This window comes from Salarias fasciatus, chromosome 2 (genome assembly GCF_902148845.1).
Source record: "Salarias fasciatus chromosome 2, fSalaFa1.1, whole genome shotgun sequence".
Lineage (NCBI taxonomy): Eukaryota > Metazoa > Chordata > Actinopteri > Blenniiformes > Blenniidae > Salarias > Salarias fasciatus.
The window spans coordinates 16,732,934-16,755,206 of record NC_043746.1 but is presented as its reverse complement, the minus strand read 5'-3'; the positions used below and the strand labels follow the sequence as shown (position 1 = coordinate 16,755,206).

The 22,273-nt window shown below is 44.0% G+C and overlaps 2 protein-coding genes across 2 annotated transcripts; both read left to right on the top strand.

Moving 5' to 3' along the window:
• Positions 1-486: 486 nt before the first annotated feature.
• dnajc4 (DnaJ (Hsp40) homolog, subfamily C, member 4) lies at positions 487-7,298 on the top strand. The gene is made up of 8 exons (XM_030116830.1): positions 487-531; positions 1,051-1,101; positions 1,998-2,113; positions 3,556-3,646; positions 4,068-4,249; positions 5,526-5,693; positions 6,098-6,184; positions 6,257-7,298. Exons 3-8 carry the CDS (start codon positions 2,022-2,024, stop codon positions 6,351-6,353), a joined length of 717 nt encoding a protein of 238 aa, XP_029972690.1. The 5' UTR covers positions 487-531; positions 1,051-1,101; positions 1,998-2,021; the 3' UTR covers positions 6,354-7,298.
• Positions 7,299-9,152: 1,854 nt separating this feature from the next.
• vegfba (vascular endothelial growth factor Ba) lies at positions 9,153-21,682 on the top strand. The gene is made up of 8 exons (XM_030106155.1): positions 9,153-10,045; positions 15,453-15,504; positions 15,595-15,791; positions 15,878-15,951; positions 16,060-16,095; positions 18,495-18,578; positions 20,748-20,957; positions 21,116-21,682. The coding sequence occupies exons 1-8, from the start codon at positions 9,968-9,970 to the stop codon at positions 21,135-21,137; spliced, it is 753 nt and encodes a 250-aa protein (XP_029962015.1). The 5' UTR covers positions 9,153-9,967; the 3' UTR covers positions 21,138-21,682.
• The last annotated feature ends 591 nt before the right edge of the window (positions 21,683-22,273 follow it).

The window sequence follows — 22,273 nt, the reverse complement described above, 5'->3', positions numbered from 1 at the left end:
AAGATTGTCAGCCGAAATCAATAGGCACTTCTTCTAATACAATTATTATGTAATAATAAGCAATAGAGAGCTGATACAACAACACGTAACCAACACGTAGCCACATTAAGCATGTTCAATAGCTTTATTAAAGCTCTTTTACCATTATTGATACAGCAGAAGTCTGGACAAATGTTGACATTAAACGTCATTAGACTTAATAAAGAGAAACGGGAAATTAAACTTTTTTTTTTTTAAATACATTTCATTTTTCATTTAAAGGAGGAGTTTACTAATTCCAATGATTTATTATCAGACTATCAGGGGCATTTCAGTATTTTTTTTTTTAAATATGGGTAGTGGTGTATGATCAAAAGGCCAAATAAACTCTTAAAGGGTACTGGTGATTAATAATATTATGATATGAAATGAAAACGAATCATCAAGAAAGAGGAGGTAGCTTTTATTGTGAAGGGTCGGTGGTGCGTTTGGGGACTGTAGGGAAATTGACGCTCTTTTCCAGCTGCAGTGTCATAACACACAGTTCCTCTGGTATGTCACCTCTCTTGACTCAACTTATTGTTTTAATCATGTTTCCAAGTTGAAGCATGTTTTGTGATTTCTTTCTTGTTGCTCTCTGGACTCTGCGGGTGTTGTCAGGTGTATTTAGCGGAGCTAACAGCAGCAGAAGTGTTTGTTATTGCACTCGGTTAGCATTAGCCGCTCAGGTAGCAGAACAATGTGTTCCTGCAGGACACTTTGTCCGCTTCCCCCTCACAGCTGGGACCATTTCATCGTTATAACAATTCAAATCCAAACCCAGAAGGATCTCTGTAGCCGTCGGTGTTGCTGATGATGTGAACGATCCCTAAATTACAGAATATTTGATAATACGTTTGATTAATCAAAGAGCGGACCCGCCCCCCTGTGTTGCGTTTTGGAGCGTTTGTACGCAGGAGGTCGTCAGAGTATAAAAATGTTTCTCTCACTTTTGTTGTGGCCCCCCCATTCAAATGTGAAGTTTAAAAAAAAAATGTTTCTCTGTTGTGGCCCCCATTCACATGTGGACAGATGAGAGAAGGGCTGCTGACTCCTGCGTTCTCAATGGAAACACACTGAAAGGTAAAGACAAAAACAAAAAGAAGCAACAATTCTCTCAGTCCTGTGATCAGACAGTATCTCTGGATGTTTGTAATAACACCAGTGTTTTTAAAAGTATACTTTGAACAAATGTTTGAGTTAAACTTTAAGTCAGCTGTTCAAAATTCAATAAAACATGAGGAAAATTAAGTTTCAGTCAAGTGCTTTGTACTTTATTGTAGCTACAGTCAACAGCGCTGCAGTGGTTTACCTAAGTGCACATTTTCAATTTGCTTTACACTTCTGAATTGAACAACTTCTGTGCAGTGTGATATTCACTATATTTAGTAGGAGAACTTCAGCACACCCTGTCCATATTCAGTGTTTGCGATGAGGTGTGAAAATGTTTTCATTCAATAGGAAGTGTTAAATATGAAATATTTGATGACTCTTGCCATTGATACTTCACAATAATGTGTGGGAACTGTTGATATGATATAAGCAGATTGTGAAATCTCACGGGCATCTCAAGTGGTTTTTGTTTTTGTTTCATTTTAGGTGTAATTTGATGCTTTTATGTGAATTTGGAAAGATGGACTTTATGGTTTATTAGTTATTACTGTACACAGGTTCAGAAACTTTAAATAACATGTACAACCTGTTATACAGTGTCAATGAAGATTAGATTCAGGGTGCAGCAGACACATAGAGGTCAAACAGTTCACAGTATTTATTACACAGACAGCTGCAGTCCAGCTTGCAAATGCTGACTGCCAGTTGATAATTGTATTTTCACTATGCAAGAATAAACTAAAGAAACACTTCAACTGAGCCGGGATCCTTCTGTAACGTTAAAAACAATCCACTGAGTCTGTTTTCTGTTCGCAAGTGGCTTTCTTGTACTATGTTTGTATCAGTGTTGTCTCTCTCCTGCTCAGATCGTCACAGTGAAGGTTCCCATCATGCAGCTGGAGGCTCAGCTGCGTCTGTGTCAGAGCTGTTTGTGGTGCTGTAAGAGTGGACTGCGGCTCTTCTCCCAGAGCTACACACACAAGTAAGACTCTTCGTCAGGTACCCACTCTGTGACAAAAAAACTTAGCAGGATACAAATCTTTTTACAAAAAAGTTTGTCGTCATGCTGATCTCAGATCATTTCCAAAGATTCGTATTCGTGATTAGGATCGCACCTGAAATTTTCAAAACATGCAGCCACAATAGAAGAAATTTCTCCCACATGGTGTGTATACTGTGCTGCGCTAACATCGAGGGCAGTTGTGACAGCTGTTGGGGCATCCAATGCTTTAAAAATCTGTGTTAAAACAAAATGTAAAGTGGAACAACAGGAGAGACATCAATATTTAATTTGACCATTATTTGCTGAAAATTCAGAATTCCTCGCCACCAACTTCATCTTATTTTCACCGCGCTGAGTGTAACCATAACACAAAAACCCTACCTCATTACTCAAACCCAAGCTCATTACTGTGCTGGAGTTTTCTGTAGATATTTTGGTTTCCAGATTCAAAAAAACAAACAAACATGTTTTTGAGGCTAATTGGTCTCTTTAGTTGATAAAATTGCTGAATTTTTTCTTTTTAGATATGATAAATGTGATGGCGAAATTTGCAGATTTCCTGCAGAAATAGCAGAATTCAGTGTAGGAGAAAGAACCAAGCAGTGCTGTTGTGGTTTTGCACTCTTTCCTCACAATGAGAAAGTCCCTGGTTTGACTCCAGACGTAGCCAGCTCTCCACGTTCTTTGTTTTATCTGTTGACTCAAGTTCAGTCTCACTAAATCATTTGAGGTCAGTCGGTGACATTAAATTGCCTGATCCTCAGCGGGATGAAGCAGTGTAGAGGATCGATGGACATTTCATGTTTTGTCAGTATTAAGTAGAAACACAACTGAGTACAAAGACAGATCTTTACAAGTGCTCCTTTAACTATTATCTGAAGTTATTAAATCAAAAGTAGCTGCGCTGCAGCACATTCCATTTATAAATAGAATATTTCAAACAAATAATCTGTTATTTTTAAGGAAGTGAGCACTTTGCGGTTTAAAAAAAAAAAAAAAAAAAAAAACACTGTGAAATTTACATTTGTTGCCATTATACTCCAAAAATGTTTTCTGTAAATGCAATAGAAACCTGAAAGCATAAAGTGAATATCTAGAAAATATGGCTCTGAAATGTATACAAGTTTTAATACAGTTTTCATTTCTGGGTGGAGAGTATCGAGTTCAAATGTGGTAAAAATGGCTTTCTGGGTCACTGAGGACGGGAATGTGGGCCATATGTGGGTCACCGGTAACCAGTTTCCTCTGTCTGCCATGAAGTTTAAACTGGATCAAAGTGTATTTCAGTCATAAGAGTATTTATTTTAAAATACACAACCTTTATAAACCCACCAAAATACTTGGATTTAGCAAACTATCATCTGAAGCTGTGTATTTTCTCAGCTCTAACTGTTTTTTCTTCTTTTTTTTTTTCACCACAGAAAAGCTGTGAACTACTACGACCTTCTGGGAGTCAAGTCTGACGCCTCGTTGGAGGAAATAAAAAATGCTTTTTTTGACAAATCGAAGAAGGTATGAGCCCCATTTCTTTTGAGTAAATAAAGAAAACGTGCCGCCACATGAGGGCGGCCTTTCACAGCCTCGTCCACGCCCGCTGACTTCTTCCCACAGCGGCTTCCTCACAGTTTGTTTTTAATGCTGTGGCCCGCAGTGTAAATACGGATGGACGTGTGTATTTAACTTGTGGTTCTGGCATAACTGAGAGGTGACACCAGTCACCCCTCAGAGACAGAGAGAGAGAGAGCGAGAGAGAGAGAGGGGAAAAAAAATCCTGGCTGCAAGAGCACACTCTCCCTCTGCTCGCATTTGTTTTACATCGACAAAGCGTCTTTGTGCATTAATTGACGCTGACCGGTCCAGACAGTCGTGTCCCTGCTTCCACTGCTTCACTGCCTGCTCTGGTCTGTTGACCTTATCACTGCCCGTTTCACAGTTGCACCCAGACAGCGACCCTTCCAACCCGGCGCTGCACAGCCAGTTTGTGGAGCTGAACGAGGCCTACCGGGTCCTGAGCAAGGAGCCCAGCAGGAAGGAGTACGACTTCAAAATCCAACAGCCGTACAGGGGGAGCCAGGCCTTCAGATCGACCTCCAGCGCCACCAGCTACAGACCCAGGTGAGGGACCACGGTGAATTTGACCCCCATCCTAATGGCGGAGAGGGGGAGGCGTAAATAATGGTCGGATCTGCAATGACAGAACGTTTGGAAGGCCGCCAGCCATTTTGACTGATTACAAAGACAAAGTCTGGCAAAACTGCTCCGCCAGATTTGTTTGGATTTACAGGAGATTCGTTCTGAGATAAAGACATTGGGCAAACGTGGTTTAAAAGACTAAAGTCTAAATGCAGTCTAGCAACAAAAGTGTGCATTGAGAAGAAATCACACTGAGCAAACTGACGGATCTGATCTGTTTTTCTATGAAGCTGCGCAGCAGTGTGAGATCTCTGGCCTCGTTTATCACAACAAAATGTTTATAACGCAAAATCCTCATCAGCGTATAATTAAAACGCCATGGTGATGCTCAGTAAAGAAGGAATCAGTGTTTTTTTTTTCTTTTTACAATCTATTTATTCATCAATTTACTTTCTATACCCGCTTTATCCAGCTACTGGCACGAGGCTAGAGCTCCCAGCTGACAGTGGGCATGGGTCACTGGACCATCTCACACACACACACACACACACACACACACACACACACACACACACACACATACACACACACACACACACACATAGGCCCAAGTCTTTTGGATCACACCAGGGTCATCGGAAATGACTGACCAGAGATGTAACTTTCCACTCGAAGGTAATCTTCCATAGAGATGCTGGACGTGTGCGACAGGTTCTGATCAGTCTCATGTATAAATCGGTTTGTGTTTCTGGGTTCTGCTTGTGTGTAAAACAGAGTTTGTTTTTTTTTCAGTCTGTTGTCACAGTCCAGGAAACACTGGAGGCGTTAACTGATGACACAGTTTCATTAAATGTCCCAATTAGTCGTACTGGTGAACCAGCATGCACAAAGGCCCTCCACAAAGAGGAATGCAGCCCTTGTTAATGCTGATGCATTTCGTGCCGTGAACAAGGTCTTTTCAGTAAATTGTGTTTTGGTTTTGGTTTTTTTTTTTCTCCTAATTAACATGCACTCGACAAAACACAAAAACATCACGTTTTTCTGCTCACTGCATAACCTAAAAATATCTGTGTGGGTTTCCTCTGGGTTCCCCAGCTCCCTCCTGCAACCCAAAGACGTGCATGTTAGATCAATCGGGTGGAGTATTTCAGGAGCCCGAATCGCAAAGGAGTTTTCCACCCATCGCAGCTCGGCGGAGGTTTTTTTTTTTTTACTCCTTCCTCGCGCCGCCCTCATCCTCTGTCGTCTCTTCCTGCAGCGCGGGCGCGCAGGACAGCATTCGCTACTGGGAGCAGTTCCGGCAGTCTCAGGCTCAGGAGACGACGGCGGAGGAGCAGCAGAAGAGGAGGAGGAGGAACTTCCGCCTGGTGGCGTACTGCGTCATCGCCATGATGCTGAGCATCGGCGCGCACGGCGTCTTCTTCAGGTAGGACACGGGGAAGCGTGATGGATGAGGGCTTCGCCTTTTTTAACACAAATAAATAAAAAGCAGCTCCGTCTTTAGGTTTGACTGCTCGCTCAGGTTTATGAAGGGGAGCTTTTTCTTTCTTCGCCGTCGCTTCCAGATGAACAAAGTCTCTCCTTGACTCATCTCTTGGCGCGACCCCGTGACCTGTGGCCTGGCGTTTGTTTTCGCCGACTGACTCGGTGCCACTGGTGTTTGTTGGGATTCACTCGGTTGTGCTGAGGGGATCTTGTTGTAACAGCTGTATAAACCCATAAATACGAGCAGAGCACACAAGGCGCCCGCCGAGCCGCCGCAGCCCGGGTTAAGCAAAGTCATTCCCTGAATGCCGTCGTGTAACACAAGTGTTTCTCCAACCTTCTCAGGAAACTGGAGGAGGTTCATAATAACTTCATGGATGAGAAGGACCGAGTCATCACGGAGATTTACAACGAAGCCAAAGAGAGGGCGAGGTGAGTCCGGGAGCGGCCCAGCCGCGCAGACGGTGAATCACCGAGCTGAGCGTGACTGCGTCTCGTCAACAGGGTCAACGGTTTTAAGAAACAGACTGAGATCCTGCGGCAGAAACACGCCGAGTTTCAGGAGAAGTACAAAATCCGCAGCGGAGGAGAGGACAAGTAGGAGCTCCAGCTGCCGGCAGGAGGAAGAGGGAAGGCTGGCTCCGGGTGTGGTTTTAGCATCTGAAGGTTGTTTATCTGACCTTGTAAAACATGTTTCTGCAGTGGTGTTTGTCTGCAGATCCTGGGTGTATTTTGGGAGGGTTTGAAATGAGCACTCTGCACAGCCGTGCCGAGTTAAATATCACTGGACTAGAAGTGACCGCCTGATGGATTGATCCTCTATTTGTTCAGAGGAGCCGTAATCAGAAAGCACCAAACTGCCTCGAATGAACTGACAACAAAACTACGTTCCTGTATTTGTGTTAATATTGTAGAACCTGCAGGTCTTCGAAGCAGATGGAGTCATGATGGACAGGCTGTAGAAGTCTTTAAAACGACTCTGACAGGACCTTCTCCTCCGCGTTGAGCCTCAGGCTGTTGAAGGGCGACCGAGGAGGCTGTCGTGTCACATGCTTCAGGAAAAAGTGGTCGCAAAGAACCACAAGGCACGATCTTTAATCATGTTTCATAGGAATCCGCTCACAATACGGTTTCTCTTGAATCATTGATTACACTGGTCAAACACGTGGACTTCCTCTCCCCCTGCAGGTTCCGCCGCCTCGTCCGTGGTTTCTCCAGTTACTCGAGAGTCTGGGAGATAAAATCTCTGGGTACAACCTCGGGATGTCGTGTTTTAAACAGAAGCTACGAATGAAAATTAATATTATATTTGAACTGGTTGCCACTGAGTGAGTTGTGTATAACACTGAGGCTTGAAAAATGTATACATGTTGAACAAAGGAATGTGCATTACTGGCGTTTGTTTAAACTCCCAGAGCCAAGATTCACAGTTTTACCTCTCGGTTTGCAGATGTGAGAAATGGTTGTCTGTTTTCTGACTGCCTTATCTGTTCCCTGGAGGGACCTCAGAGAAAGAAACAATTAAAATGTTGAATTCTTCTCATCACTTCCAGTTTGTTCGTCTGTCATTTTTATGATTGTCTTGAAAATCATGAGACGTAAACCTTCAAAATGTTTGCATCTCTCTCACTTTTTGACATTTCAGTGACTGGTTGACGTGGTTTTTGCCATTTTGCTCCTCGGGAAACGTTAACATGAGCTCTAACTGTTATCTTTTGCACAGAAATGCCAGTGAAGTAATTCGACAATCATTTATCTCTCCCAAGTTCTGAATGCGCAACTTTTTCTGTTAAGTCTGCTGTCAGACTTGAGGAATGTAACCTTCAATTCATGAACTGAGAAATCTAAAAAGCTGAAATAACCAACCTTTACACGGTAATGTGTTTGTTTATTAAACTCCACATGAATGATTTGAAACTTGTTGATTTGCGATCTGATGTAAAAAAAAAAAACGGTTTGATATTTTCAAAAGAGCAGCCGGAGCACTGACTGTAAATGTCACCCGCGTGGCGTGGCTTACGCTTAAAGATTGACCAGTTTTTATTCCTGGCCCTCCCTGACCAGCGGCCCCGGCTCTGAGACGTCAGCAGCAGATAACACGCCGTGTCCCCGCATCACTCACAGACGCCCTCACCCTCATGTGGCGTGTGAGTGCCCCGTCATAACCCAAACACGCCATCATGACTGAGACGCTGGTGTCAGCGAGCCTACACACACACACACACACACACACACACACACACACACACACACACACACACAAACAAACGATAGGAAAGAAACTTATGGATGTAGTTTCAATTGCGTTTTATCTTTAGTAAAGATCTGCAGACAGTGAAGCAATGAAGTCCTGCTGTCCAATTAAACACTGACATGCAGGCTCTCTGAATTATTATTTAGAAACAGAGTAATGTGAAACACAGGATTAAATCATTGACTTGTTAAGTAACAAACTGACCCTCAAACCTTTACAAAAAGCAGCCTGATAGTTCATGATTTAAATCAAATTCATGTTCAATAGAATACGTTTTTTTCACGGTATTATGGCTGTATCACACCTGCTGAGTTTGAGTGTCACAATGTTGTTGAGCAGCGTTTAGGAAGTCTCCGTGAACGCTTCATTTTCAGGTGAAAATTTTAAAAAATGTGCCTTGTCAAAAGCTAAATGTATTTTGAGGATTTATTTGTCATAGGAATAAGTAATCTAGTTAAGTTGCGTGTCAGCAGTGGTGTGTTATTTTGCTCTCTTATCTCAGTGGAGATGTCCCAGGCTGACTTCAGGTGGAGCTTTGGGGACTTTTTATGGAGAGATTGCATGTTCTTCATGTGTATATGTGTCAGAAAATGTAGCAGAGGTTGAGTGAGGGCTCTTAAATCCCATGTAGGTGTGTAGCAAAGATTAAGTGTCCCCTGCCTTCACCTCAGGGTTAACTGGGATCATGTTCAGATGAACTGGTTGGATGAATTTAACGGTTTGCACAGGTGTGCTTTATTTCAAAAGTTGATTCAGTTAGTATTTAGTCTGGAAAATGTCAGGAAATAGAGGTCGGGTTTGGAATAATGCCTCAGTGTGTATAATGTTCCTCATATCAAACCAAGCCCTCTCATGTGACCTCAGTGTCCTCGAGCAGCTCCTCTCTCCACCTCTCGGGGGCCCCGAGGGGCCCCTCTGACACCCCCACGCCCGGGGACCGGCAGGCACGCCGCACCTGTGGTCCAGTGCGCCTGTCCAGTTTGGAAAAAAGTTGGCAGTGCAATGGTTACGCTGCGTGCATCTCAAGGGCGATGGGAATGAGGAAGCCGCTCGCGGCAGCAGATGAAGCCCGCTGCCTCTCCACACCGCCCCGTGTCCGCACGCGCTCTGCTGCACCGCCGCCGATGCGATTCGAGGTGTGTTTGTGAGCGGATCGAGGAGGAGAGGGCAGAGATGCGCCCGGACGCCGAACGTCACATTTTCAGAGCGCGAGAGCGCGCGGCAGTGTGGAGAGCCTGACCGCGCCGGGAGGCAGATATGCCGCACCGTCCCCGCTTCGGGCCAGCAGCGACCCGTCTGCACCGGATAACGCAACCTTTTACTGGATCATAGGATTACTGATTTTTTTTTCTTTTTTTTTTAAATAATTTTCTTCCAAGCAGGATTCTCCAATCGCTCCACGTTTCCGCGGGGATCTGCGTGATCCTCCCCTCGCGCCACCGCGGACCCCCCCATACCGGCTTCCCGGGATCAGGACCCGCAGACTGACGGTTGCCTAAAATAGACCCGGCCAGGCATCACTGTAAAGTTCAAACAACTTTCAGGATAAAGGTCAGGATTCGGTGCCCTCGTCGGACATTAGAGAACATCCTAATAGATGCACATTTTGTCCTTTTATACGCGCGTGTGTGTGTAATTACTACGGGGAGGGCTCTGCTAGATTTCAGCCTCTAATTAGAGAATTCAACTATCAGAGCAGAGTTGATAGAGACCCCGGCTCCGGGGAGAGTTCAGATCCTCATCAAAGATCAAATGTGACTAAACAAAGTTCTACTCCTGATCCTGAGGATGCCACCGTGGGAGTCTTTTCACGGAAGGGAGACTGGGGACTGAAAGCGGGATATCTGCGTCTCTAATCGGTCACGGAGGCAGAGGGAGGGAGGACGACCAGCCCCTTTCTTTATTTCTCTTCTGGAGTGGCCCAAAAATATTTTTTTGCGTGCCCCTTGGACTCCTGCACAATGAGGATTATGCTTCAAGTTATTCTAGGAATGTTTCAATTCCTGCTGCTCTCCAGAATACCCACGTCCCACGCCAAGGTACGTATGGACGCAGATCAGAGCTCGGCAGTCTGCCCCTCTCTGGTGCTCCCACAGGAGCTTATGTGACCCTTTACAATTTTAAACTGAAAGCCCCCTTTTCACGAACATTAATCGGACTGAGGTCGTGTGGGAGAAGTTGTATCTTTGTGTGAGTTAACCTCCAGGTCAATGACACCTGTCACTTCAGGTCCGCCTGCAGCAGATCATCCTCACTGCCGGGATTATTTTACAAGGCTGTTATGCTTTATTGTGTCATTGCAGTTATGTTATGCAGAGATTATATAAAGACTGACTTTATTGACAGTTTATAGGTGTTTGCAACATTCGCGTCCAGTGTTTTTCTTGATTTTGATAGATTAGTCATTATAACTCTTTAGTGGGACGATTACTAAGCAATCAAGTAGTAAAAGTTTTCTTCCAGATTTAGCTATATACTGCATATAAAACCCATCTGTTGCCCATGTTGAGGGAATAGTTTGATATTTTCAATCCTTAACCAAGCAGTGGTTAGATTCGTGACTGGAAGCACGTGTCCCTAATTCTACCAGGACATCTAAATCTAAAAAAAAAAAAAAAAAACCATTTAAAAAATGTTTAAGAGCTTGAGTTTCTGCTGGTTCGCCCAGCAGCCATCTTTTAATTCCAGAAGTGAAGATCTCTTAAAGCAGTGACGTTGTTGCCTATGAACAAAACATTTTTAGCCATGGAGTCAGTTAATGATATACATTTTGTAGTTAACAAGCTATTAGAGCTTGTGTTTGGAGGGGGAAGGCAGGACAGAGGTCAACTGATCAGTTGTTGTCAGTCTGTGTGTCAAATGTTCCCATCTGTCATCTGAAAACAGAAGTCATGCATGTCGAAAAGCCAAACGAGTCTTTGTCACCTTCTGTGACCAGCTCGATTCACAGCTTCCTGATTCACTGAAAAGACAGATCAACTGTTTCTATTGGACTTTTTAAATGTTGCATTTCAACCGTAGTGATGACTTATCAATGAAATCTTTGGTGATAAAACTGCTTAGTAATGAAATGTTCCTTCAATGTTTTATTTTTAGTGTTAAATTATGTATTATTGTGAGTATTTTCAATATGGTTGATCAGTTTGGCTGTGTTTCCGAAAATAGGACTCAAAACATACCGAGTTAAATTAGAAACCAGACAGAAACTTGCATTTTGTATCATGAATGACCATCAACAGATATTTTAGCTGTGTCATTGCGAATTCTTTTGTCTCTGCTGACCATGAACTGAATACTGAATGGGTATAAGGCCAGAGGCCCATGGTCCCAGGGGTACAGGGGGCCCCAGACTTATCACAGAAATAAACCCAGAAAGAGATGCAAAACAACCAAATGCAACACCAAAGAGACACAAGACAAGGAGACACAAAATGTATCATAAAATAACAAAACTGAGAGACAAAATAACCCCAGTGCGGCTCTGAGCGATCGCAAATGGATACAGAATTAATGGAAGGTGGTGCTAATACCGCCAATCGCAGAATTAAAGAAATAAACACGAGTAGCTTCAAAAAGAAGCAAAAGTTTGAATGGCAAGCTGACAAAAAAAAAAAAAGCAGCCCATTACCTTTGCAGAGATGCACAACACCAAACACGAGACTGAGAATGACCACTAATAGACGTAAGATAACCAATAACGAACATAAATAAGCAGGACTCTCAACTGGTCAGCGCTCAAAAGAGAAATGATAATGAAGTCACACTAAACATTCATGAATCCTATTTTTAGGGCAAGCTGCATGGTCGTTCAAGTCGAGCTTTCTGTGTGAATGCTTCGTACGCGTGGGGGCGTTTCACGTGCTGGCTCAAAGATATCCGCTCCAAAGACATTTGTTATTTGTAATTATCCCAAAAAAAAAAAAGTGGCAGCAAACTAGGATGTTTGCTTTGCACACTTTAAACACAACATTCCTGTCATTCATGAGAAAGGTCCATTGATTGCAGTGGCACAGTGCTCAGTGTAACATATGGACTCACATATGGAGAAACCTGCATACGCTGGTTTTTTATTTATGTCTGGAGACTCGTATCAGGAACAGGCAGTGCTCTGGAGTGGTGTGTAACCCAGCCCTGACTCTGTGCCGCTCTCCACTGTATGTCTTTGTGATTCATCATCCTAGACACTACATGGCACAGCCGTGGTGGCGGCGGCGGCGGCGGCGGCGTGCAGCAGAAAGCCTCATCACCTGCTCACAGCCTGGAGACCGTGGGCTGTCAGGCCGTCTGCCGCTCCCACTGCCTGTTTGAGAGGGAAAGGGGGTCATCTTCCTCTTCCTGTAGTGATGAAGCTCAGTGTGGGAGGGATGGATTGGAGCTATAACACACACACACACACACACACACACACACACACACACACACACACACACACACACACACACACACACATGCACACTCATTTGAACAGTGCGTCCTGGGAGAGGCTAGAGGCTGGGAGTTAGATGGGTTAGACAGTAGGCAGACAGTCCAGATGGCTTTGGGCTGGCACTCAGGTGCTTGTGTACGCAAGTTTGTATCTGTGTGTGTGTGTGTGTGTGTGTGTGTGTGTGTGTGTGTGTGTGTTCTCGTATTTCTATCCTTGTTGGGGCCAAATGTCCCCACAAGGATAGCAAAACGTGGAACGACGTGCCTTGTGGGGACCTTTTTCCAGTCCTAAGTAGGAGAAACAGTGTTTTCTTGACCATGTTGTTGTTACTGAAAAAAGTAAAAGTGCAAAAACATTTCTTTAGGGTTAGGCTTTGTTGTGGTGTGGGTTAGGGTTAGGGTTAGGGTCAGGGTTAGGGGCTAGACATGAATGGGAGTCAATGGAAGGTCCCCACAAGGATAGAAATACGAGACTGTGTGTGTGTGTGTGTGTGTGTGTGTGTGTGTGTGTCTGTGTGTGTGTGTCTGTGTGTGTGTGTGTGTGTGCTGGCTACTGACAGATACAGCTGCCAAAATTAGTTAATCTTAGACTTGTGTTGAAGACTGATACAAAGAAGGCACACTTCAGCTCACAGCAGTCACAAAATGGCCTCAGTCAGAGCTGAACCCTGTGTTCTGACATCAATGTGGGACAAAAGTGATTGAGATTGTGTGTGTGTGTGTGTGTGTTTGTTCATCTTTTACTTCCTTTGTGGGGTCCAAAACACAGGGGCTCGACACACTTGTGGCATCCATCCTACATTGTATCTACGGAGATGCTGAACCTTAGGGAGTATTTGAAATTAGCTTTTTCAAGGTTTAAGTTGGGATGAAGAATTTACATTTGTTTTTGTTAGATATGGCTCACAAAACTGCATTATATCATTGAGGAGGTCACTATAAGCGCGTGTGTGTGTGTGTTTGTGTAGAGATGGGGGTGGAGCTGTTAAAAGAAGGCAAATGAGCAAAGTCTACATTCTCGTAGAAATGACCTTGGTCTTCATGCACATTGGCTCAAACAGAGTATTCAGATCCAGTTCCTCTTTCTGTGTGTGTGGTCAGTGTGTGACACTCAAATGGACATTTGAAAAAAATACAAAAACAAACACTTGTCATCACAAGTAAAAGTCCTACCATTAGATGCAAATACGTATAGCTGCGTCATTAATCAATGCCCCAGCATCTTGATCTGACTCTCTCATCATTTTTATCACTTATATGATTAGAGTCGATCAGAAAATATTAGAATCTGATCAGTAAATATGAAACTGAACATGATAGAAGACAATTAAATAGCATGCTTGTCATTGTATTTGACACAATGCCATTTAAACATGCACGCTCACTGTGGATATTCTAGGTTTCTCCCAATGTGCAGAAGCATGTGTTTGAGGTGAATGATCAAATAACTGAAGTAATTCCCTGAAAGTCTCCCAGGAGTATTTGAAATTTGAATGACACATTTGGAGATTTAATGTAAAATTTAAAGTAAGAAGGAACACACAGTGAGTTAGCGCCCTCAAAATTAAAAAAAGACTATTCTTGGTTTGACGCCAGGTTCAGACAGCTTTCTGAGGAGAGTTTGCATGTTCTCCCTGTGGGCCTGATTCCACCTACATTCCAAGAAAACTGGTTTCAGCCTAATGGTGAAGAATACGGATGGATTAAAACAAATCCAAGTCTCTTCAAAGAATCATCCACACAATCCTCATGAGGTGAGCGAAGACTCACTTAACCTCCCTGAAACACAAATGTCTTTATTTATTGGTTGAATTGGTGAAAGATTCAATTTTCACAGTTTGCAACTTGATGATTTTTAATGGTTTGATCAAACATGTTTTACAATCTTTCTTTTGTCTGAGCTGGAGGTGCCAGCTGAGAGTCGTCTCATCTGATTATGTGGTTCTTTACGGTACTGACTCCAGACGATCTATTTCTGGGGTTGAATCTTTGAAGGTTTAATTTCTTTTACCAACGAAGGCTTGCCAGAACTTTCCAGGGCATCCGGTGGTCTTTTACCTTACGGCCTGCAGCCTTTCAGATGAGTCATCAGATGACTTTGTGGAGTTATGAGATGCTTTATTGATTCATTCATATTTGATTTGTTTGGTCAAGAGAACAATGCTTGTTTCAGCTGTGTGGGGAGTTTGAAGTGATGACTGCCCTCAGATGATGGAAAACCGAAGCCACAAAATGCCACTCGTTCCCATTTATTCGATTAATAGTCACAAGCTGAACCAGTTGGGTACGCTCTGTTAAATGTCAAATCACACTGGGTTTTACAAAGTTATCACATGTTTTAGAGTCATAAATTTAGTTGTAAAGTAAAAACTACTCCACTGACTAGAGGATATTATATGATGGACCGTCGATAATGGTTGTTTGGATAGTTCTGTAAGCCCCTTTCTTCTTAAATTTCAGCTTGTTGCAGTGAAATCCAGGGGCAGACAGTCTCATTATCTAAACCGGCACACTACTGAAATTCCAGTATCAGGACCGCTCGATAGGCTTCAGGTCAAAGGTAGCAGGTGCAGCTCTCGCGGTAAACCGGCAGCTAATTCATGGAAGCAAATATGGGCCTGAAATTTGAACAGACACTCAGACGCTGTGCCAGCAGACCCTACCTGTGCTGGGAATGTGTGTTTTTTTGTGTGTGAAGTATCTTAACACGAGAGCACTTTTATTCAGCCGTCCTAATGCTGAGCTCCGTTCTCTCCATTGAGTGTGTCTGAATGCCAAAGTCCAGTGTTTTCCCTTTCTCTGTGCTCGTTACCCCCTTTTTTATGGAGCTTGTCGTGTCCCGATGGCAGGTGTGAAATATTGCGGTATTCATTAACAGAAAACGCTTTGATCTGCCGGTCGGCTCCAGCAGCAGGAGGTTGCAGGGAAAACTTCAAAACCAGGCGACAAGAGTGAAATGGTTTGATTGGCATAATAGTAAAAAAAAAAAGAAATTACAGGATTTTCTTTCTCTCCCTCCAGCTTGCTCACTGGCGACCGTCAGACTCCCCCAAATCCCGGGAAGGCCGTGAGGGTACGCTGCACATTTCTTCAAAGACAAAAGTTTGAGGAGCCAAAACAAATTAAAGCATGAAACGTTCTTCCGTGTGCGGCTGTCACGCAGTGCGGCGGTGGCTGGAGGTTTACTCGCGGAGCGGCTGCGAGCCTCGGGACACTCTGGTGGAGGTGTGGCGGGAGCTGCCGGGCGAGACTCATCATCTGTTCGTCCCGTCCTGCGTGTCGGTGAGGCGGTGCGGCGGCTGCTGTGCTGACGAGGCCTTGGAGTGTGTCCCGTCGCTCACTCACACGCTCACCATGGAGGTACACACACACACAGACGCGCACACACTCTGTCAGCGTGGATCGAGGGTGGCTGTTGAGTGATGTTGTGGCCGATCTGTGTGCAGCTGATGAGAACGTCCTTCATGAAGCACGAGCTCATCGAGCTGCCCTTCATCGAGCACAGCCAGTGTGAGTGCAGGTAATGAACACACACACACACACATACACACACTGTAAGATATGCATGGTAAACCTGTTGGTCATCAATCTCAATGCCTTTTTATTTATTTGTTTTACTTGTGTGCAGATTAAAAGAGCGATCCGAGCCAACACCTACAGCAAGGTAAAACCATCCTGGATGTGATTCTGTTTGTGTCTTTGTTCTTCAGAGAGTATTTGAATCAGGAAAGAATGATTCATGAACAGAAGAAAACGTGCACAGCCAGGAGTGGTTGAACATTGCCTAAAGGAAATAACTCCTCATTCCCTTTTTCATTTTTTGGGACTTGCATAATTTAATAGAGCATTGAATTTGAAAGTTGTGTCATCTGGGGTGATATTAAAAAACTTTATATTGGATCAGAAGCCCACCAATTGTGTGATTTATGCGCTGTAGGAAATTCAGGCAAGGGAATTACAATGGAGATGGTCAGAAAACTTTTTTTTCATTTGCATTAAGTTTTATTCATCTTATTGCGTACTGTGTGTGTGTGCCTTCACATTTTTCAAGTAGTTTGAACGTTGAGATTCATGCTGTCATAGAGAGAAGTCTTCTTCTTTTCTCTCTGTGTTGAAGAGTATAGCATCATGCGTACTGTGGTGGAAAACTGTCAGTACTTTAAATACTGTGACACCCTTCAAGCAAAAAACAAAAAAAAAAAAAAAAATACAATGTGATGGGGCCTGAAACAACTCCTGAATTGTCACGCTGACTTCAAACAGTTTTTAGTAATATTCCAACATCTAAAATTTTGAAAAACATCGATTAACTGTTAAAGTGGCTCTTTAAGCAGTTCTTCGGTACGTCTGTCTGACTGAAGTTACAGATTTTCAAGCTCCAGATTTTTCTCAGAAAAGAAACCCATTAAGTATGAGGAAAGTTGTCAGAGCAGGATGAGAAGAAGGTCCTGCTGTGCAGCGTCTGCCGGGTCTCAGCTGGGACTGATCACCGCGCTGCGAGGGGAAGGGTTCTGCTGGGTGCCTGGTGTTTGTTTGTGTGCCTCATACTGGCAGGTCCAGGCAGACAATCATGTGATTGCATCTCTAAAGTTTATGTCCCCCGGCTTCCTGTTAGGATGTGGACATAAATAAAGGATTCCAACGTATGTGTGTGCTTGTGTGTGTATGTGTGTGTGTGCTTGTGTGTGTATGTGTGTGTGTGCTTGTGTGTGTATGACCTGCAGTTAAAGACGTGTCTGAATTTCACGGGCTTTAATATACATACTTTATGTCAATAATTGTGCGTGTGCGTGTGTGTGTGTGTGTGTGTGTGTGTGTGTGAACCTGAGTGAGTTAGCATCTGTGTGACTTTCTCCCAGCCTCCCCCGGGACGACCCGCATCCTGTTGTCACCATAGTGATGATTTTATCTCCCCTGCCATGTGCTCTCTCTCGCAGACCGACCGAGCAGAGTCACGAATCCCAATCCCCTCTGAGCTCCAAAAACAACAGTAGCGCCGGCGCAACCTGCTAATATTGTCAGGGCTAAGCTGATAAACATCTTACCCATAATCGGATACAGTTTAATACAGCAAATGAGACGAGTTGGAGCTGGAAAAACTTAAAGGCAGCGCTTTGCTGAGCTCTCTCTAAAATTTAAAGCAGATTGAGATCAGAAGAGCACTCTAAAATGGTGCCTGTGTGTGTGTGTGTGTGTGTGTGTGTTCCAGACACGCTCGCAGATGTATTCTCTCATTTTACAGTGTGTGTTACTCATCATCCATCCGTCCATCCATTCATTTTCTTAACCCTCTTCATCCACCCTGAGCAAACAGGAGCCCATCAATTGATTGGATAAAAGGCAGAATACTCCATATGCAGTCCAGCTAAAGATTAACAAAGAGATGCCCAATTATCAATCATCCAGTGAATGTAGGTTTACACAGTAAAGATGAAACAGCTATCATGATTATTTCATGTTGTGGCTGAATATCTGCGGCCTCGTGAACCACGTCCAGGTCCACGTGGCTCAGTGCTCTGTTAGCTCGGCTCGTCTATCTCCTGAAGGCACCAGTGGTAAACCTGGATGACGTTGTTATTCTTGCGTATTGACACACATTGCAATGTTTGCCAAGGCTTATTCAGCGGTTGGTGACTGCATGCAGTCAAACTTCCTGTTGCACCCAGTTTTCTATACAGTTTGTATGATGTGGCAGGTATTACAAAAAATAAACAAAAAAAAAAAACTATTTATCTGATTGGGGACGCTTAATGCCACTTCTCTAATCACCAGAGTCCACCCTGTAATTTTTTACAATGGCTTAACTAATACAATCAAGTAGATTAGATATATGGATAAAAATACATATATTAAAAATGACTCATTATGAAATAAATTAATGTACAAACTCACAATTATCTGAATGATCAACCTTAGTTTGTTCAAGAATACATTCAGTTATTTCCCTTAGCTTCTCTTGTTCCCCTTGTTTTCTCATTTCAACCCAGAATGTAATGAGATTTTAGTTGTTTGTATTGTTTTCCTGATAAAGCGTGTGATGTTTTGTCTGCTTGACGTTTTCAGACCTGATCGTCTTCCTGCCAGAAAAGACAAGAAAAAAGAGCGGAGGAAGTCACGACAGAAGACAGCTGAAGACGTCAGAGCTTCGTGAGTTGACTATTCTGTAAAATCACCTGAGTTCCTGACTCAATTAGGAGACTGAGGTTGACACTTTACCCGCTGATAATTGGGCTTCAGGTACTTTCAGTTTCAGTGTGTTTAGATTGGAAGGGGACTGGGAACTGGGTTATCTGGTCGCTGTTTTTAACTGAAGGACAATTTGTCTTACAGCCTCAGCAGTCAAGGACACACACACACAAACTCACACACACACTGAACACCATAGTTATCGTTGTTTTGTCGGTAGGTAATTAGGGTCATCAGTGTTGTAACATATGATATAACTTCAGCCTCCGTAATGAAAATATAGAGGCGCATGTTTCAGGGTCCGTTTGAGTTGGAAACAGTGATGGATCAACCGGTTAAGCTCTCTTTTCCTCTCCACTCTTTTTTTTTTTTGTCTGCTTCCCCTTCACGTTGCTGTCAGTCATTTCCGGCCCCCGTGGGCCAGAGGTGACTCGGTTTGGGTGTGATGTCCCTCAGCACCCATCCATCACTCAGAACGGGCTTTATTCAGACTCTGGCAGGGGTGAAATCTGCGTAATTTGCTCCTAAATGCCCCCTCCTCCGTCCATGCCAGCGGCAGGCGTGGTCAGCGGGACGTGAACAAAGATGGCCCTCTCTGCCTCATTAAGTAACTTCATTAAGACCGCCAAACTCTCGGGACGACTGAGGCAGAACCAGCTCTACTTAATGGACCAACCGATGTTGGCAACTTTCTCAGAGCGGGACAGAACGCGGGGCGTCTGGAGGAGAAACCCGAGGCGTCACATTCAGCGAAGTGAACATAGCCATGGCAATGGGCAGGGAGACAGGAGAAAGTTTGTCAGCGGCGAAGGAAACACTCTTCCTCTTTAGTCACACTTCTCCCACTCGCTGCATTGTGTGGGTTCGTTTTCAGACCAGTGCTTGTTCAGACAAGCCTCGCTTCATTTTAGTCGGTCCGTCAGCGGGCTTGGTCGTCCAGAGACTGAAACGTCTCAATAACTGGGGAAATTCAGATGTTTGTGGTCTTCAGCAGATGAATCTTTTAAACTTTTTATGATGCCCTGTGCTTCATTTCATCATGGATGTGATAAATTCGCAGCACAGGAGTTTTGAATTAATATATAATCATGTGTTGCCTCACTTAAAGAAAGGTAATATATTTGTGTATTCAATTTTTAGTGTTTTTTTTTAACTCTTGAAGGAAAACACAAGTGTCAGTGAGAGCTGCTCATTTGTTCTTTAAACATCCAAATTCTGAATAAAACATCTGACACTGCCACATTTCAGGCACATCAAACAAAAAAAGAAGCTGTCGTCTACTGACACAGATACAAATCAAACTACTCAACTTAAACCTTTATCCCTATAAAATAAAAGCATTTTCCCCTCCAACCACTGGGTGGCAGTGTCATAATCAACCGGTTTACAATTTCAGAAGAAATCAGTGAGACAGGAAGTCAAACTGAGCTGCACTTTATTAATACACCTGACTGAACAAGCAACCAGTGGTGGAATCAAGATAAATACAACTTTGGAAAACTAATAAATTGTCATTCTGAGCTTTTGGAATTGATACAGCATTCATATGGAAGTAGAGCAACCTAGAAATGTAGTCAAAATCACTGTGATTGACAAAAAGACCATGAGAGGGGTTTTTCCATCTGTCTTGAAAAAAAAAATTCTGAAACTCTCTTCTTAAATCATTAAGCTGATATCTGTGTTAGATTAGTTGTGTGGAAAAATGGATGAAGAACTTGTTTTTTGCTCATCCTCAGTTCAGTTTGTTGTATTGGATTGGCGCAAGAACACAGTGTTTGTTTTTAAAAAATATCATTTGGATGCTGTGCTACACTGGGTGGAGATGTAGAGGCTTGATGTAGGGAGCAAGACGAAATATTAACTGTGACAAATGTAAAGATAGATCAGACTGAATGATAACCTGTGCTGGAGCAAAGGCCATGGATGGAGGGCCATCACAGTGACTTTTAACATTTTTACAAGTAACAGCTAGAATTATGTATTTTGGCGTAAACAATATTGTGAGAAAATGTAAAAAGGATCTTGGATCTGAATTATTTTACATAATGTGTTGTATTGTTAATCAGACCCCAGGATTGGAAGCATCAGTTCTTACTAGTTTGTTTTCTTTCTCTACCTTTCCTTATTCAGGACCCGAAATTCAGCGACTCCTCCAGCCACGTCCTCTCCTCTTCCCCCGTCACCTCCTCCCACCAGCGTCTCTCCCGCTCCGACTCCCCGCTGCCGGCCCTGCAGAGGGAGGAAGTGGGCGCTGGACGCAGCGTCGTGTCAGTGCCGCTGCACCATCAGAGCCGAGAGCTGCAGCCGGAGAGGCCGGAGACTCAATCCCCGTCGCTGCAAGTCAGTCCACACTCAACAAAAACCTATTTTGGGATTCAGGCATGCAGCTAAAGCATGATCCACTGTGGTGTGGAGAATTTGAACAGAATTTGTGAGAAACACTCCTCCTGTGATTTCCTGTTCAAATCTTCCCTCTCTGCATTGTTCATTGTTTTCAGGTGTGATGCCATGAGGACCTGATGTGTTCACCCACTTTCTCTTCACCTCCTCCTCTCCACAAAAGCTCCGTCAATTCATCGCCCACTCTCAGCAGCAGCAGAGCCATGGACCACAAGGACACCTCAAAATCCATCACCTCCATCTGAAGGAAATATCGCAGGCAGGAGACGGCGTGGAGGAGCTGAAATCAGAGCAACAAATCAACCCCGGATCTGAACGTGTGCCGACGTCTTTCCACCTCCTCGCTTCTGAGTCAACGTGTTCAGACACGCAGCATCGCCACAACACATCCAGCGAGGGGAGAGTGGAAGCGGCGAGTGAGAGTCTGAGCCTGCAGGTTTTGGACGGCTCTTCCCTCAGCCGCAGCCAGACTTTTGTACTGTGAAACACTATCATCATATAAAAAGGATGCGGTGAAGACGGGTGGTTTCAGACAGACGTCCACGTGTTGAAGCTCCAGTGGAAGTTGTGAGTATTTGCTCAGCGCACGCAGACAGATTCCAGGGTCAAGTCAAGGTCAATGTTTGTGGAGAGGATTAAAAAAAAAAAAAAAAAAAAAAAAAAAACCCAGCTCCTACAGATTACATGTGAACTCCAAGAAAATGCACATGAAGACATAAGACGTGCGCATGAACTGGCACCCCAGCGTGCGTGGACATACAGCTGAGCTGCAGGCTGGGGCGGGGCGTATCTGTGTGGTCTCCCCACTGAAAGACGCAGATGGGTTATCCCTGCAGCCATCCCCTCTCATTCAAAGCGTCTGACCACGGGCTGGCCCTCCAAGCCGCTTTCCGGCATTTGTTTAATTTTGGCCTTTTGTCTCCATCTTTCCCCGGCTCCCCGGTTGAAAGGAGCCGCTTTGCCTCTCTTTGCCTCGCTTTTAGGCAGTGAGGAGAATGACAATAATGAGGGCTGGCGGCCGTCCACCGCTTCACACACAAACATTCACACTTTTAATACCAGGAACACAGACGTCACTGCAGACACACACACACACACACACACACACACACACACACACACACTCTGCTGCGGCGCCCATACGTCCATACTCATTCACACATTGTGAAATGAATGCAGGTAGTCATAAGCTTTTGTTGGTGCCATGCTGTGTGTGCAAATGCAAGTCTGATTGTTTTTTTAATATGCAATTCACT